At 47.8% G+C, this 18375-nt stretch overlaps 1 protein-coding gene across 10 annotated transcripts in view; it reads left to right on the top strand.

Annotated features, from left to right (window-relative positions):
* Positions 1-15046, top strand: part of NCALD (neurocalcin delta) — a 427559-nt gene extending 412513 nt beyond the window's left edge. For all 10 annotated transcript variants that reach the window (XM_049700164.1, XM_033438174.2, XM_033438175.2 and 7 more), the window contains 2 exons: positions 9861-9966; positions 12378-15046. In XM_049700164.1, the coding sequence (XP_049556121.1) occupies positions 9861-9966; positions 12378-12475 (204 nt within the window). In that variant the 3' untranslated portion in view covers positions 12476-15046. The remainder of the gene's footprint in view (positions 1-9860; positions 9967-12377) is intronic.
* The last annotated feature ends 3329 nt before the right edge of the window (positions 15047-18375 follow it).

Here is an 18375-nt window from a genome sequence, read left to right as displayed (position 1 = left end):
TTATTCGAGATGTTTCCTGTTTCTTAAGGTAGGATTGTATTGCTATAAACTTCCCTCTTAGAATTGCTTTTGCTGCATCGCATAGATTTTGGGTCGTCGTGTCTCCATTGTCATTTGTTTCTAGGTATTTTTTGATTTCCTCTTTGATTTCTTCAGTGATCACTTCGTTATTAAGTAGTGTATTGTTTAGCCTCCATGTGTTTGTATTTTTTACAGATCTTTTCCTGTAATTGATATCTAGTCTCATAGCGTTGTGGTTGGAAAAGATACTTGATACAATTTAAATTTTCTTAAATTTACCAAGGCTTGATTTGTGACCCAAGATATGATCTATCCTGGAGAATGTTCCATGAGCATTTGAGAAATATGTGTATTCTGTTGTTTTTGGATGGAATGTCCTATAAATATCAATTAAGTCCATCTTGTTTAATGTATCATTTAAAGCTCGTGTTTCCTTATTTATTTTCATTTTGGGTGATCTGTCCATTGGTGAAAGTGGGGTGTTAAAGTCCCCTACTATGAATGTGTTACTGTCGATTTCCCCTTTTATGGCTGTTAGCATTTGCCTTATGTATTGAGGTACTCCTATGTTGGGTGCATAAATATTTACAATTGTTATATCTTCTTGGATCGATCCCTTGATCATTATGTAGTTTCCTTCTTTGTCTCTTGTAATAGTCTTTATTTTAAAGTCTATTTTGTCTGATATGAGAATTGCTACTCCAGCTTTCTTCTGATTTCCATTTGCATGGAATATCTTTTTCCATCCCCTTACTTTCAGTCTGTATGTGTCCCTAGGTCTGAAGTGGGTCTCTTGTAGACAGCATATATATGGGTCTTGTTTTTGTATCCATTCAGCCAGTGTGTGTCTTTTGGTGGGAGCATTTAATCCATTTACATTTAAGGTACTTATCGATATGTATGTTCCTATTCCCATTTTCTTAATTGTTTTGGGTTTGTTATTGTAGGTCTTTTCCTTGTCTTGTGTTTCTTGCCTAGAGAAGTTCCTTTAGTATTTGTTGTAAAGCTGGTTTGGTGGTGCTGAACTCTCTCAGCTTTTGCTTGTCTGTAAAGGTTTTCATTTCTACATCAAATCTGAATGAGATCCTTGCTGGATAGAGTAATCTTGGTTGTAGGTTTTTCTCCTTCATCACTTCAAATATGTCCTGCCAGTCCCTTCTGGCTTGCAGAGTTTCTGCTGACAGATCAGCTGTTAACCTTATGGGGATTCCCTTGTGTGTTATTTGTTGTTTTTCCCTTGCTGCTTTTAATATGTTTTTTTTGTATTTAATTTTTGACAGTTTAATTAATATGTGTCTTGGCGTGTTTCTCCTTGGATTTATCCTGTATGGGACTCTCTGTGCTTCCTGGACTTGATTAACTATTTCCTTTCCAATATTAGAGAAGTTTTCAAGTATAATCTCTTCAAATATTTTCTCAGTCCCTTTCTTTTTCTCTTCCTCTTCTGGGACCCCTATAATTTGAATGTTGGTGTGTTTAATGTTGTCCCAGAGGCCTCTGAGACTGTCCTCAGTTCTTTTCATTCTTTTTTCTTTATTCTGCTCTGCAGTAGTTATTTCTACTATTTTATCTTCCAGGTCACTTATCCGTTCTTCTGCCTCAGTTATTCTGCTATTGATCCCTCTAGAGTATTTTTAATTTCATTTATTGTGTTGTTCATCTTTGTTTGTTTCATCTTTAGTTCTTCTAGGTCCTTGTTAAACGTTTCTTGTATTTTCTCCATTCTATTTCCAAGATTTTGGATCATCTTTACTATCATTATTCTGAATTCTTTTTCAGGTAGACTGACTATTTCCTTTTCATTTGTTAGGTCTGCTGGGTTTTTACCTTGCTCCTTCATCTGCTGTGTGTTTTTCTGTCTTCTCATTTTGTTTAACTTACTGTGTTTGGGGTCTCCTTTTTGCAGGTTGCAGGTTCGTAGTTCCTGTTGTTTTTGGTGTCTGTCCCCAGTGGCTAAAGTTGGTTCAGTGGGTCGTGTAGGCTTCCTGGTGGAGGGGACTAGTGCCTGTGTTCTGGTGGATGAGGCTGGATCTTGTCTTTCTGGTGGGCAGGTCCACGTCTGGTGGTGTGTTTTGGGGTGTCTGTGGCCTTATTATGATTTTAGGCAGCCTCTCTGCTAATGGGTGGGGTTGTGTTCCTGTCTTGCTAGTTGTTTGGCATAGGGTGTCCTGCACTGTGGCTTGCTGGTCGTTGAGTGCAGCTGGGTGCTGGTGTTGACATGGAGATCTCTGGGAGATTTTCGCCGTTTGATATTACGTGGAGCTGCGAGTTCTTTTGTGGACCAGTGTCCTGAAGTTGGCTCTCCCACCTCAGAGGCACAGCACTAACTCCTGGCTGCAGCACCAAGAGCCTTTCATCCGCACGGCTCAAATCACAAAAAGAGGAAAAGGGGAAAAAATAATAAATCTTCCTCTCAAAGTCCACCTCCACAATTTGGGATGATTCGTTGTCTATTCAGGTATTCCACAGATGCAGGGTACATCAGGTTGATTGTGGGTGTTTAATCTGCTGCTTCTGAGGCTGCTGGGAGAGATTTACCTTTCTCTTCTTTGTTTGCACAGCTCCCAGGGTTCAGCTTTGGATTTGGCCCCGCCTCTGCTTGTAGGTCGCCAGAAGGCGTCTGTTCTTCGCTCAGACAGGACAGGGTTAAAGGAGCAGCTGATTCGTGGGCTCTGGCTCACTCAGGCCAGGGGGGAGGGAGGGGCATGGAGTGCGGGGTGAGCCTGCGGCGGCAGAGGCCTGAGGTGCCCCGTGCATTCTTCCGGGGAAGTTGTCCCTGGACCCCGGGACCCTGGCAGTGGCGGGCTGCACAGGCTCCCCGGAAGGGAGGTGTGGACAGTGACCTGTGCTCGCACACAGGCTTCTTGGTGGCGGCAGCAGCAGCCTTAGCGTCTCATGCCCATCTCTGGGGTCCTTGCTGATCGCCGCGGCTCGCCCCCGTCTCTGGAGCTCCTTTAAGCAGCACTCTTAATTCCCTCTCCTCGTGCACCACTCTGGACCCCACGGCCACTGGCTGGCCCACTGTGTTCAGGAAATTCAATAGGAACCCTGGCAGCTCCTCAATGTCTGCTAATGTTGGAGGGTGTCCTGCAGAGGCGGGGGGTGGCTCTGTTTCAGACACTGGCAGCAGAAGTTCTGGGAAGTACTCCTTGGTGTGAGCCCTCCCAGAGTCTTCCCATTAAGTTTTAAGTTAAGTTTACCTAGTCGTATAAATGTGTGTTCACAAAACAAAGGGAGGTAACCCAGCTAAACCTCCAATTGGTGGAACTCACAGAAGAGATATTCTTGTGCAGATGACTTTAGGAGTTCCCAGGCTTCTTCAGCTGTTGTGTTTCCTACCAAACACCATCCCAGCTGGGAATAAGCTAAAACTTCTGGGCTGCTCTGATGCTTACGGGATTTAAGTAACAGAAAGATCACCTTTCCAGGAGAGAATGTGGTTGGCGCCAGGAATTCCCCAACTCCGAGCTGTTGCCCTGAGCCCATAGGTGCACTTCATGCAGGACTTTTGGGGCACAGCCAGTCTGGACTTGTTCTCAAGTCCTGCTAGAGACTTTCCGAAAGGAATATATAGGCTAACACAGTGTTGCCTTTAGCAGTTCTCAGGGAACTCACTTTAATGACCAGGTTGCAATAATTTCTAGTTAGCATATTCATTCCTTGGATGGTAATGATTGCTTTAAAGTAGTTGGTGTTCAAATACGTGTTGTCTTAGAGTCAGACTCTCCCTCCTAGTTGTGATTCAAGGTTAATTAGCACTTCTGATAAGGCAGAGTAAACTTCATAACACCCTCAGTCTACATTTTCACACCCTTTGAATGAATGAAAACTAAAGGAAGGAGGTTGGGCTTATGCTGGCAGTGCATCACAGAAGACTTCATTTTTTTGTTTGTTTCTTTTAGCAATATGGGAATTTTTTTTCCTGATTCACTCATCAGAATAAGGCATATGTATCCATACAGCAACCAGATGAAGAGGAAGGGAGACTATGGTGTTAGCCGTGCAAAGGTTTGCCGTCCACAAACACCAGACAGACTCACAAATTAATCTGACCTGGTCTCAAGAGCACCAGCTGTGACCAGTTCAGACAACCAGCTTGTGAGTATTTGTGCCATGACGGATCAAAATCAGGACCAGAAAGACTTGGTTACATCCTTTCTAAAACCACTTCCTGAGTGGCATTTTTTTCTCCCAAAGATCTTTCTAAATTGGTGTCTTAGACGCTATGTCACTTGTGATATGTGCCTTGGAGACCTGAAATACTGTGCTCTTCTGATGGTGAAAAAAAAGGCAGGGGGTGGATGGTGTTGTGGTGAAAGCTTCTAGTCCGTCTTGATATGGCCCCTGGGAATTCAGCTGCAAACCCTTGCCTAATTCTCAGTTATGAGTGTGGACCACAGATGTTACTCCAGAATGCAACTTGGATTTCTCTCCTGGAGAAAATTCTTTAAAGCAGTTGCCCAGGTTAGTGACTTTCTCTAAGAACTAACCTTAGTGTTTCTTTATCAGTTGTGTTTGGCTTATCCCTTTTTTATCAGGGGATTAATCTTATCGTGACAAGCCACATTATAGTTTAAGAGTTGAAGTTAGGCATCTAGCAACACAAGTGAGTGCCTGCTACCCAAAGGCCCCCCACTCGGCTGTGCCCTCCGTCTACTTTGTGGACTATTCTTCCTTCTCCTGTTTCCTAAACAAGGATATTCCCAAGCAGAGGTCCAGCCTCAGCCTTCTTTTCCTTTCATTAGTTCTGGGAAGTCATCTTCTCAGTGCTTGTATGGGCCAGGCATAGTGTTAAGTATTTTCCACACTGTATTAGTTTCCTAGGGTTGCTGTAACAAATTACCATAAACTGGGCAGTTTCAAACAACAAAAATTTATTCTATCACAGTTCCAGAGGCCAGAAGTCCAAAGTCAAGGTGTGGGCAAGGCTGGTTCCTTCCAGAGACTCCTGGGGGGATCTGCTCCATGCCTGTCTCTTAGCTTCTGGTGGTGGCTGGCGATCCTTGGTGTTTTGGGCCCACATCTCTCTATCATCGTGTGACATTTTCCCTGTGTGACTGTGTCCAAATTTCCTTCTTCTTATATGAACACATCATTGGATTAGGGCCTGCCCAAATCCAGTATGATCTCATTTTAACTTGATGACATCCGCAAAGACCCTATTTCCAAATAAGGTCACATTCACAGGTTCTGGGTGAACATGAACTTTTGCAGGACACTAGTCAACCTGGTACATGTGCATTTTCTCATTTAATCCTCACAATAACCTTATTAGCCCCATTTTATGGATGAAGAAACAGAGTACCTCTAGATCTTCACCTCTGCTATGTCCAGCTGTTAATGGACACCTCCACTAAGACATTGCACTGGTACCTCACAGTCAAACATTCCAAAAACAAACTCAGTATTGCCCCCTAAAATGTGAAGTCCTAAACCACAGCAGCTCCAGAATGTCTTTTTAGGAGAGTGAACGGGATCTTTGGAAGGGGCTGTTGGAAGCAATCTTTGCACAGCACTTTATATAAGAATGAAATAAATAGTAACTGCCCATATCTAAAAATGATGGGTACCATCACTCACCTGAAACAAGACAGTGACTGAGGAATGGGCAAGAATGATAAATTTAGAAAAATATGAAGGAGGCAGATTTGATAGGTCTAGTTGACTGCCTGCACGTGGAGACGGGTGGTTAGAGCCATATTAAAGATGTCTTTGATTTGATTACAGGATGGTGGGTGGTAGGAGTGTTTACCAAGAAACAAACAAACATGAGTGGGGGCAGGGGCCTGGGCAATAATGAGTTTCAAGTAAAATCTTCTGTGAAAACTAATATAAGAACGGAGCTGCTTTGGTTGAAAAAGGGGTAGGGCCCTTATTCTCCCCCCATCCTCTCCCTGCCTGTGAACGTGTCTACAGCACTTCGGGAGAACATTATGCGTTTACTGACTTACTGTATTCTTCTAGCTCTAAACAAGAAAGTGCTTACGCTGTTCTAGATACATAGATATTGACCCCATTTTAAGAGTATTTCCAAGAAAGATTCTCATGGCCTCTCTCTACCCTCCTTTCCTGGTATGTAATATCCTTCTAAGCAGGATGCTTTTCTTTATCGATAATCTAAGAACAACCTATACTGCTTAACTTCTTTTACCCTTGGTGGGTTGTCATGGGGCCTTGGGTGTCCTGTTGGAAGACCCTGCATCTTCTGATGAAAAGCCAGTCTGGTTTCCTTCAGAGAGAAGAGTGAACTTTAGCTCTTGGAATTGTGCCTGCCCTTAGTTAATCCCACAACGTTTATCAGTTCAGACATGAGCCCTTCCTTTCCAACATTCCGAGAGGTGGTTCATTCAGAGGGAAAAAGAAAAATCACATATATATATATATATATATATATATATATATGTCAAGAGGAAGCTGGTAATTCCCCTGGCCGCAGTGGTGCTGTCCTAAGCCTGCCTAGGGCAGAACCAGAGCTGGGTTCCTGGGTGTCCCATAGCGGTTGTATTTACCCAGAGACAAGAATAGGGCTCTTCAAGTTTAATTAAAAACAGGATGTCCCTGCTGGGCCTCTCATTGACATTGCTAAAAATAAAGTAGGGAAGTAGCCTGGCCTCTCCATGGTTTAATCCCATTAAATTAGGGGGAGGGGTGTGGGGAACTGGGGTTAATAAAAGACACGATTTGTTTCAGATTGCTGTCTGGAGTTGTGTCTTTTCTCTCCCTGCGCTGTGGAGTCCCAGGTCTAATACAATCAGTGCTGGCTTGCTGAGGCCATGAGAGAGGGGCAAAGGGACAGGTGATTCCCCACTGAGGTTTTGCAGGGCTGTCACCCACTTACATTGGGACCCCTGGGGCTTGTCACCTCATCTCTTTGCTCACTGCTCTAGTACCACCCACGTTCATAGACCTGGTTTTGTAAATAATCCACTAATCCCTTTCTGTGAGCTGATGCACATTAAAAACAAACAAATGGGGCTTCCCTGGTGGCGCAGGGGTTGAGAGTCCACCTGCCGATGCAGGGGACACGGGTTCGTGCCCCAGTCCGGGAAGATCCCACATGCCGCGGAGCGGCTGGACCCATGAGCCATAGCCGCTGAGCCTGCGCGTCCGGAGCCTGTGCTCCGCAACGGGAGAGGCCACAACATTGAGAGGCCTGCGTACCGCAAAAAAAAAAAACCAAAAAAACAAATCAACAAAAACAGTCTAGTCTGAGTGCTATGAAAGAGCCATCTGGAAACGTGAGCATCTTAAAGGTGCTCGCACTTCCTCCTCAACCCCTCAGTACGCTCAGACATTACATCTCTTGCCCAATTCCAGAAGCCTCGTTTGCAAATATCCTCATATAAGGGGATCCTGACTTTCTTCATTTTTGTTTTGTTTTTATTTATGGGTGTTTTGTTGTTGTTGTTTTGAACTAACCTATCCTCATTTCTCTGCCCCAGCCCTGTTCCTTTAGTCTAACAGCTAAAGACTAAACGCCTGAAGACTTTCTGTTGGGTGTAAGCGCCTTGTTTTCAAACACATTCATCTGTTTGCTTGGTCTTTCGTTCATTTGTTCAACCAGAGTATTAAGAGAATAATCCCTAGATTATTACACAGTTGACTTCCTTCAGAATCCCGAGAAGGAGAATTTCATGAACCTCAACTCTTAGAGGCTGAGAGTTCCAAGGAGTGTTCCAGACCAGTGGGTTTTACTTGCTACCATGGGACCTTACCGAGGCCAGAACAGATTTGGGGAAGGAGCAACGCAGCCCCAAAGAAGGTTGATTACACAGCATCCTTAAGACTTCTAGCCAAAGTAAACTTATTATTTGTCCATAAATGCCCCTCCCACATCACCTCTACAACTCCTGAAATGTACCAGCTCTTAAACCTTTAAAGAGGTGTACTTGTGATTTAGTGGGGCGCTGATATCTAGATACTGTTTTGTTGTTGTTGTTCTAAGATTCCTGGGCTTGTGAATTCACAAAATATTTAGACTGTGTAAGTCTGAAATCCGTGTGAGGGGGGTGTGTGTGTGTGTGTTCATCAGTTGGTGCCGCCGATTCCTCTTTGAGTCAAGAGTTACAGAAAAGCTTCCGTGTCGGAGCAGAGAAAGCTGAGGAGAGGGCGCTGGACCTCAAAACATGGTGGTATGGAGAGTGTCCTGCTTTCCACTCTTGTTACTAAATACTCACGTGGCCCTGGAAGTTCAGCACCTCTGTTTCCCATTTGTAAAAAAGTCTCTAACTCTCTGGCCTTTTCTAGCTCCCCCAAGGAGTCAGGTGTCCCCAGCGGCTTGGCGCATGGCGCTATAACCCCAGCACAGATGGTAGTGTAGTCCTGGGCTGGAGGGGACAGCAATAGGGATCCAGGAGGAAGACAGAGTATGGCTCACCTCTCGCCTCTGGAGCACACTTCAGTGAACGTCTCTTGGGACAGCTGACTGTGGCCAAGCTTACTTACCCCAGTGACACCCATTATCCCAGACAGAGCCATGACTCCCAGTTTGCCCTTCCTCCCAGACAGAATCACCGTGGAGGCAGCTCCAGTTCAGCGAGGACTCTGGGTGGGTTCAAGTCAGACTTGGGGAGCCTGGCCTGAGGGGTCCCTAATGGGGTGGGATCAGCCCAAGAGTCAACACACTGGGTGACTCCATTTTTCACTCCTATTTTATCAACGGAGATTATAATATTTACCCCCATTTCTCCAGAATATTTTAGGAACTTGAGGCAGAGTTGATCCTGAACGAGACTGTAAAGTGGAGAAGTTAAGCCTTTATCTCTTTTTGCAACCCTTTTTTTTCCACATTTCCCCTTTGGAGACTACTTTCCTTCAGCTGCCTTCCTTTCTCTCTTTCCACTACATCCCAAGTTCCAGAACTTTCCAGATTCCTCCGCCCACCCTCTGGCAAAATCTACTTTTTCTAAAACTCCTTCCCAGGGCTAATTTTCCCCAAGTGAATCTGAGTACCAGAACCATGGTCTGGGGATAAAAACAATGACTTTACATTATGCTTCCAAAATAAAAACAACATTTGACCGCTGAGGCCTTCCAGGCGCTTACTGGGTACCATGGGGGGTCCACGGTAGGGGAGATAGTTTCAGTACTGTTCACAGAACCTTTTCAGTAGAACCCTCTTTTGCCCATCAGATTTCTGATGTACCCAGCTGATCTCAAGCTGAGACTTTATACTTATTTCTTCCAAAACTTGGATGGCAGATTGTTCCCATCCCGGGGATACCTGGCAGCTTGCTGAGAAGGAATGTGAGACGATTGCCACATCCAAGGAGAAAGAGCACTGGGATGGATTGGTAATGTCTGCCCAGGAGAAGAGGAGGGCAGGCCCTTACAGACCATCAGTGTTTGTCACCCTTGAGGGACCCAGGGAGAGACCACAGTAGACCCTGACCTGTCTCTGGCCTGAGGAATGTCACCTACAGCCTGAGAGCAGGGACCTCAGAACAGCAGCAGCAGCACACAGGCACCTCATTAGAAATGCAGACTCTCAAGCCCCCCATCTCCCCAGCCCACCCTACTCAATCAGCTGCTGCGTTTTCACGAGATTCCCAGGGGATTCATAAGCACATAAGTTAGAGACACGGGGGGCCTAGTGGATCTTCCTGCCAATTGTCGCTCCTGAAGGTTCTTGCCGCTGGACAAGCTCTGCTGGCCTGGCTGCTCTCACCAGCAACTGCACGTCTCTCTTCTACGACAACAGATGGTCAGGAGCAGAGCTGGGTCGCTGTGTGATGGGAGGCATTCCCTTCAACCCTGTATTTGGGAGGTTTAATAATAGGGCCATTGTGTGCGAAAACAAACCATGTTTCTGTCTCACGCCATGTTGCTTCTGTCCCCAGGCAATCTATAAGATGGTCTCCTCTGTAATGAAAATGCCTGAAGATGAGTCGACCCCAGAGAAGAGGACAGAAAAGATCTTCCGCCAGATGGACACCAATAGAGACGGTAGGAGGCCATGGCTGCTTTGCTTTGCTTTGCTTTGCTCAGAGGCGGGGCTGCTGGAGGGGCTGGGGTGTCCGGGCAGGGAAATTCCACTAGAGGTCAAGATATTGGCCATAAGGACCTGGCTCGAGGCCCTTTGTGAAAGTGGCTTATCCTGCTTTCTCCCTGTAGGGGGAAGATGGAGGCTGGATCCTGCAGGCCAGCGAATCAGAAAGTGGGGAGGGGTTTGTTATGCACCCAGACCCTAGTAGCTTTCACCCCAGCCTGCCCAGGGGGTTTTGTTGGGGTTTCGTGTGCATGCTCCAAGGTGTTGGGTTTCCTGGAGCCAAGTGGGACCCCTCAGCTGTTGGCGGGTGAGGTGGCCAGCAGATTGCACCCTGAGGGAGCCACCCACAATTCAAATCCAACAAGGGGATGCAGAGCAAACCAAAATGAAAGGAGAGATGGACTTCAAACTCAAGAACAGTGGATTTTAGATGTTGGATTGCCAGACAGAATACAGGAGGCACCATTAAATTTAATTTTTGGACAAATAACAAATGACTTTTCAATATAAGTATGCCCTGTTCAATATTTGGGACATACTTAAAAAATTGTTGTTTATTTGAAACTGAAAGTTAGCTGGGCATGCTGTATTTTATTTGCTAAATCTGGCAGCCCTAGTTAGATGTAATATCTGAGTTTAAAGTGCTAACACAGAGCTTGGTCCATAATAAGCCCTGAGTCATCTATAGCTCTTGCTTTTATTTCCAGCTTGCCTGTTCTGCTGGGCATCCCCAGCAGTTCTTGTCAGTGATGAGCAAATGCAGTCATATACCCCCGGCGGAAGGCTTTGTCGCAGAGTGAGCCTCAGTTTCTATCCCTATGCCCTCTGGGGCACCAGCTGCCTGAGAATCCAGGTTTGCAGGGTACAGGCCAATCTGTTTGCTTTGTTTCTGCACAAAGGTGCCATTACATCCTGTTTCTCTATGTGCCTTGATTCACAGCGAATAGTTTGTTTTGCAAAGACTAAACACATGGGATTCTTTTAATAGAATAGTAAACTCGCTGACATTAAACTGCACATTTTGCTGATGCTCCAGGGGAGCACAGGTGGGCTTGTCTGCTGCCCGAGGCCCAGCCTCCTCTTCAGAATAGGGCTGAAAGATGGGAGAAGACCCAAACACTGCAGGATCGAACGCTCACTGCGAGAAATGAGACCCTGTGCTCTGGGACTTGGCCACAGTGGGGTCACAGAGCCCTGACGGGGTCAGCATTCCCCAAATGCATCTCGTTGCTAAAAGCCCTGTGCTTTCCTAAGGGAAAGCCTTGGGTTTTAAAAAAAAAAAAAAAGGGCGGGGGTCGGGGGGGGGTGCGGAGTGGGAGCCGTACTGGGAGGGGCTTTCAGTCTGCAGGGGGTCAGGCTCCACCCAACCAGGAGACTTGGTGCTTTGGCTCAGGGCTTCTGGACCCCAAGGCGGGACGCCACACCGGAGCAAAGTCCTCATCTAGACCCTCCCGCTGTTAGATTCCTCTTGGAGAAGCTCTTTGCATCTAACCCCTGGCGGCTGACTTGAAGAGAAAAGTCTGGGCCCCCAGCAGGTTAGCTGGGAAGCCAATCCGGGAGCACGCGGGTAGTTAGCCCGAGGGGGCGGATACATACGCTGAATGCAGGGTTTACCCTGCCGCAACAAGAAAGCGGGGGAAGCTTTGCCTCCCCACCAACAATATGACCGAGGAAACTTCCCGAAGGGAATTTGATACATACTCTAGCTTGGGCAAGTAGGAGAAAGACATCGAGGAGGAGTGGAATCCCAGGCAGCCAGTCTCCCCCGTCCAGCCCATTGAGGTAGGAGGAAAGTGCCCTGATTGACGGGAGGGACCCCCGCGGCACCTCTCTGCTTCTCGGAGCACACAGCCCTCGCCTGGATGGAAGGGCAGCCGTCCTCACACCTTGGCCCAAAGAAGGGGTCCTCTCCCCAGATGTCTCTTCGGGCCCCTCTGCCCACATGCAAACGTAGGTGTAGCCAAGTGACCCTGAGGAGCCCAGAGGGCCCAGTGAGCCCGTGGGGACGGCCTTGGCGCTGCAGGAGCCCAGCTCAGTCTCTGAAAGGCGCCATCTGATCCACAGACACCGAGTCCCTCCGGGGCGCCTGCAGCTGGAGGGGCCACGAGGGCAGGGCCCACGTCGCGGCCACCCAGCAGCCCCGCAGCCCAGGGCCATGCACACAGAGCTCTCAGGAGGCCGCGTGCTGCGCTGTGCGATGCTCAACGAGCCCCGGGGTCTCGGCTCGGAGAGACGGAAGGTGGGCCTCACGGCGGGTGTGAGACCCCGGGAAGAGGTGGGCCGCCGCCACCGGCCCCAAGGTGCAGCGGGAAGCCTACGTCTGTGCGGTGGCTGCCAGCCGCCACTCACCGGTCCTCTTGCTTTCTAGGAAAACTCTCCCTGGAAGAGTTCATCCGAGGGGCCAAGAGCGACCCGTCCATAGTGCGCCTCCTGCAGTGCGACCCCAGCAGCGCCGGCCACTTCTGAGCCGGAAGCCCCACCAACTGTAGAGCTGCTTGTGTTCCCTTTGGAGTTTACTTTTTAACAAAAAATTTTTTTTTTTTGCCAAACAATATTGACGGTGATGCTGTTCCTCGTGTGGTCGGATGCACCTCCCTCCGTGCCGCCTGCAGCTTCTTTTGTCGTGGACGCTTCATGGGAATGTCTAGAGCCCCCCGCGCTTGTGGAGAGCATGAACAGTGCTGCCGTGCACAGACTTTGTGGTGTTCGTTGTTCTGACGATTTTTCATCGTTATTATTATTACTTTCCCTTTGATTCGAAAGTCTGTGTTCTAAAACCGAAGACTGGGGGAGGCAAGAGAAGAGAAGAGAAAACAATCCAGTCCAGTGATTCTATTGCAAGCTTAAGGGCCCTGTTTGGAAAACAAAATTCCCCACCTGGGTCTGGAGTGACACATGCCCTAGGGGTGGTGGCACCAGATGCTCGATTGCCCAGGGACCAGGAATCCTCCAGGGCCAGGCTATTAAAGGGGCCTGGGGGATTCCCGCCTGGAGGCCCACCCCATCCTCTTCCCCAGCAGGCTTTAGTTTCTAAGCTGTGAACATTTCAAGGTAAATTCATAGAGGAGAGGAAAAAGATGGCTCAGCTATTTCTTCCCAGGTTTACACTAGTTGAGCTAAGATGAGTTTCTCTGGAAATTAAACACAAATGGTAATTTATATTTCAAAGCCAGACCCATCTTGTTGCCTATTGTAGTTTAAAAAAAAAAAAAAGATCGCTGTATATAAAATACTGGGTATTACAGACGAAATTAAGTGTTTTGCCTTGTTTAAATGAAATGCATGTTTAGTGAGCACTAATACAATCTTATTACAGGAGACTGTTTTTAGTAGCTTGTTGTGAAGTAAGCCAGCTATAATGAATGTCTATGTCTTATTTTAAAGTCATATCCGTCTTTGCACAAATGCACCAATCAACAGGTATATTTTATATATTCCAGAAAAGTACAAAGTAACCATGACCAGGGCCCAACCTTAATTTTGAATGCTTTTCCAGTGGTAGTGCCTAGGCAAGAGAAGTGGGGCAAGTTTGAGTGGGATGTGTCAACTGGAGCACCAGAAGGTTCATATTTATTAGAGATGTGGGTTTGCCCACCCAGCCCAGCAGCCCGTTGACAGTCCTGGATCAGAGGTGCGGTGCTTTTCTGAGCAGATAATATTCTGTAGCTGTTCCCACCCCCACCCCAAATAGCATAAATTCTCGGGACTTCCCAGTGCTTTAATCCACATGGATGGTTAGGAAGCCATAGCTGGAATGTTGACTTTTCCACGCCTCTAGCGGCCCTGAAAAGAGTCAGAGGTTAGAGGCTGGGCATCACCTGGTTCATCCTGAAAGAAGGCATAGGCAAGTGTGTCTGTGATTTCCAAGGCCCACCCTTGGGAATCCGAAAGTATCTTGCATCATCGTGTTCTCTGAATGCAAATTTCTATTTACAGAAGTGACAGTACAAATTTGAGTTGCAGTTTGGTCTGATGACCTCATACATCCTAATTTGAATTGAAAGGTAAGAGTACAAGTTGCTGGTCACAGGTAAGTCATATTTTCACAAGCAGTAGGTATGGGGAAGTCCAAACACTCAAGGATGTAGACGGGGAGACCCTGCCCCAAGAGAAGGCAGAGAGGTCTCCTTGGCTGCGGCCAAGCTACTTCCTGTAGACCATGAACCACAGAAAGATAAACTTATAACCATGAGGAAAATGATGCTGAGCCCATTTCTAACCTCTAGATTCCTGAGTATTACGCGATTCCATTTAAACTGACAGTAAAAATCTGAATTTGTATGGTTGACCAAAACGAACCAACTTGGCAGGGTGAAATTTTGAGACCTGGACTCAGTAAAATAATCTTCATCCTCCTCTGCGTGTCAGTTTTTTTTATAGTGGTTCTACACTGTGAGACGTGCTGAGTCCCTCCATTGGCCAAGTGGTAAAATCTGGTTTTGAAAACTAGGGAATTAACCTAAGACGCGGCGTGCACAGTGGCAAGGGGACCCGGCACCTCTGTAGGTGATGTTCAGGAGCTGCCTCCCACTTTCTCCCGCTCTTGATTGAAGACCTAATTCCTCCTTTAGTTCTCCTTAGATGGCGGAGTCAGTTAATGTTGGGGAAAGCCTGCCTGGGCTCTGTCCTCAGTCATGACATCTTACTGAGCCAGACGCACTCCGTTCCCTAGAACCTAGAGCTGGAGTGAGATGCAGGGGAGTGTGTCTCCAGCTGTTAAGAAAACAAAGCGGAAACTAGTCCTCGTCCTTGCCTGCCATTGACCCTGTCTGTATTTTCTTGAGGGTTGTTTTCTCATTCTCCTCCTTCCCAGGAAGACCTTTGTATGTCTGATCCAATGCACTCGAGTGTGGCCAAGGGACTTGACAGCACCCAGAAGGCTGAATGCCTAAAAGCTTATGTCACTCCTGTGCTGGGCTATTCATTGTCATTGCTGTGTTGAGGGACCTCTGGAAATGGAGTCTGTTCTGTCTGAAATCAGGCCAGCCTGTGATGTTCAAGGGACTGGAATAAAGTGGCTTACGACGTGAAGGATGATAGAGTGGTCGACTGTTCATATCCTTGTTTAGGGTGGGGAAGGGGTGTTGAGGGCGCAGTCCCATCCCATTGATATGCCCTGGGGGCACTTTGCACAAGTGAATTTAGTAATTTATGAATCCCTCCCCGTGGAGTGGGTCCTATATCAGGTGACTTTTGTGTTACTCTAGCTTGGCATTCAAGAATGTTGCTGATTTAATATGATGGTCTGGGACATGAGGTTTCCATGCCTAAACTGCTGCTCCAGCTGAATCTGTGCCCGAGTGAGGGCCCAGATGCTGTGCTGGCCACCTCCTGGGTGTGGTTTCTGCTCTCCAGGCACAAGGAAGCAGGGTTTGTGAAAGCGGGGATGAGAGGGTCTGCTGGACCCCAAGCCGTGTCCGGAAGCATCCTTGGTCTACATGTGGGCTAACTTTCCCCTCATGGCCTTCCCTTTCTTACCTCCTCTCCTTCCTCACAACTGGAGCTATAAATTCTAGTCTCAACATTAGGTGCACCAGAAGGAGAAACTGAGGCAAGTTCCTCTTCAGTGGGAAATTAACATGCCCCTCTCCCCTCTCAGGGCCTCTCAGGCTGGAGAAGAGTCTGTAGGAAAACTGACATGATACAGAGCCCATGGCCTCAAAGCCAATTCAGATCAAGGTGCTTGTTGCTGCTGTCCTTGGCCTTGCCTCCAGCACAGAGGCCATGAATGTAGGAAGAAGGGGCTGAATGTCAGCTACGGTAGGTGTCTCATGGGCCAACCAGACCTCGTGTAGGAGCTGAGTTGGCCTGGAGGGGAGTCTTTTTGTACCTCACAGTTTCTCTCTGTAGACCAGCAGTGGCCCTGAGGCCCGTGAGAACTGAGCATGCGTAATGCCGTGTCACTCACGGCAGTGATGGTAAGGAGGTGGCTGCGACCCTCCAACCTGATCAGGAGGCTCTTCACTCGCACACCTGTTGGAGGGGAACCTGTTAATTTCCAGCACGTTTGCAAGCCTGAGGCTCCTATTTTCAGGGTACTGTCCCAACCCAGCTCTGGACCCCCTGACAGCCTAGTTCAGGCATGGGGGGGCGGGGCAGGCATAGGCCAGGTGAGGAAGAATCTGCTGCTTTCTCAGTCGAGGCAGGGGGAGGTCACGAGAGCTCCCTTTGGAAGAAATGGAGATGCTTCATGCAGGCCTCTCTTATCTTTGTCAGGAGTATGCGTTCACTTCCCTGAAATTTTCTGTTTTGTTTTTTTTTTTTTAAGGTGGCTGAAGAAACAAAGAAAATTGAGCCCTGTATTTTCCAAGGCAGTAGAGTATCAGTCAGATCCACCTAAAGTAGAAAGATTGTTGCAGAGTGAAAAGATGTCCACGCCAAGGGTCTAACCAATGGTATATTCATTGCAAATAGATTTCTCTACACTTGAATGATGACCACATGTCCAGGGCTCAGGTAGGTCCTGGGCATTTGCTGCCCTGGGTGTTAATGTGCCACTGACCCTCAGAGATACAGGGGCTCAGACACTCGAGTTGGCAGCCTTCCTAAAGTGAGATTAGCGTTTGGTGACCTCATCACATTGTGAAAGTCTAAGGGTAAGAGGGGATTGTATGCCTTAGGACTGGGGTGACTGCTAAGCCCTGGCTCTCCCAGAGTGAACCCCTATCCCGGTGCTGACGATGCCAGGCTGTTATCACTGGGCACATTGCAGCCTCTGAGGATGGACTGCATCTAATGTGCCTCTTATTCCCCAGCACCGGGCACGATGCCCGGTCCATAGTAACTGAGCTGAGCTGGCATAGCGGTGAAGGCAAGAGCTGGTACTTGACCCTGTGGCCCTGACAGCTTTACCTACCCGGAGTCCCAGTACAGGGAGGTGGGGTGTGTGTGTGTGTGGCACACATGGGGAGCAGAGTTCACAGCAGGACTATGGCTGCAATGGGTCAAGGGAGGACTGCCTCAGGGGAGATGTGGAGACCAGTGCATGCCCGGCAGGACGTCCTCGGGCCTGTGGGGAATACATTCAGACCTCCTACTGAGACTGCGGACACGGATCGTGGCAAAGAGGCCTTTGGCCCATTTCTAATCCCAGGATCTCTCCAGAAGCCTCCTCAACGAGCACTTCTCCTGACCTCTTTGCTGCCCACTGGTCCAAGCACGGAGGCTGCCGAGGATGCCAAGGGGGTCAAAGTTGGTCAGAGAAAGCTTTCCCTGGCGAATTTTTAGCCAAGATTTGAAAGCTGTGGACGTGGACAGACAGACAGGTGGAAGAACATAGAAGCGCTCCTTGTTTGGAACAGAGAGGCTCTCGGGAGCTAATCGTGGAGGATGGCTGAAGGAATGTGCGTGGCCACTGAGGAAATGCCGAGAAGTACTGGGATTTGAATACAGAGTGAAGTAAGTCAGAAAGAGAAAAACAAATACCGTATGCTAACACATACATATGGAATCTAAGGAAAAAAAACCAAAACGGTCATGAAGAACCTAGGGGTAAGAGGACACGGGAAGGGGGAAGGGTAAGCTGTGACAAAGTGAGAGAGTGGCATGGACATATATACACTACCAAACGTAAAATAGATAGCTAGTGGGAAGCAGCCACCTAGCAGAGGGAGATCAGCTCGGTGCTTTGTGACCACCTAGAGGGGTGGGTGGGAGGGAGGGAGATGCAAGAGGGAAGAGATATGGGAACATATGTATAACTGATTCACTGTGCTGTAAAGCAGAAACTAACACACCATTGTAAAGCAGTTATACTCCAATGAAGATGTTAAAAAAAAAAGGAAATCCTTCAGCAGAAGCATCTGCTTGGCCCTACAGGGCTTCTTCAGATGAGCCATGTGGCTGTAAGGTTGGAATTGTCCATGGAAAAGAGGAAGAAGGGGTCAGGGATACTTACTTTCTCCCTCCCATATTCAGTTTCCCAGTGATCAAAGTTTGTTCCATGGGAATTAGCACACCACACTTAAAAAAAAAAAAAAAGAAATACTGGGATTTGAGCTGACAGATACTAGCGAGGCTGTGGGTTCCAGGGCAAGAGACTGTCATGATGAGGTTGGCGTTTCAGCCACGTGGTTTTAGTCTCTGTGGAGAGGTGGGCGAGATGAACTAAGGGACGGGAAAGCTCTGGTGGTACATTTAAGTGGCGGTGAGGGAGCTGGGCGTGAGGAATGCAGATGGACAGAGCCTACTCCCTGCCCTGGGAACTGGAAGAATAGCCATGCTGGTGGCCTGTCATGGTCACACCAAAGGCCTCGTGATGTCTTCAGCCCTCTTCTCATTTAACCTTGGGGTTGGGCACAACAAAGCAACCAGAAGAGGAAACGTCTGCTTGTTGGAGCCCAGGGCCTGAGGTGCCCAAGGGGAGC

This window comes from Orcinus orca, chromosome 17 (genome assembly GCF_937001465.1).
Source record: "Orcinus orca chromosome 17, mOrcOrc1.1, whole genome shotgun sequence".
NCBI lineage: Eukaryota > Metazoa > Chordata > Mammalia > Artiodactyla > Delphinidae > Orcinus > Orcinus orca.
This window is presented reverse-complemented; position numbering and strand designations above follow the sequence as displayed.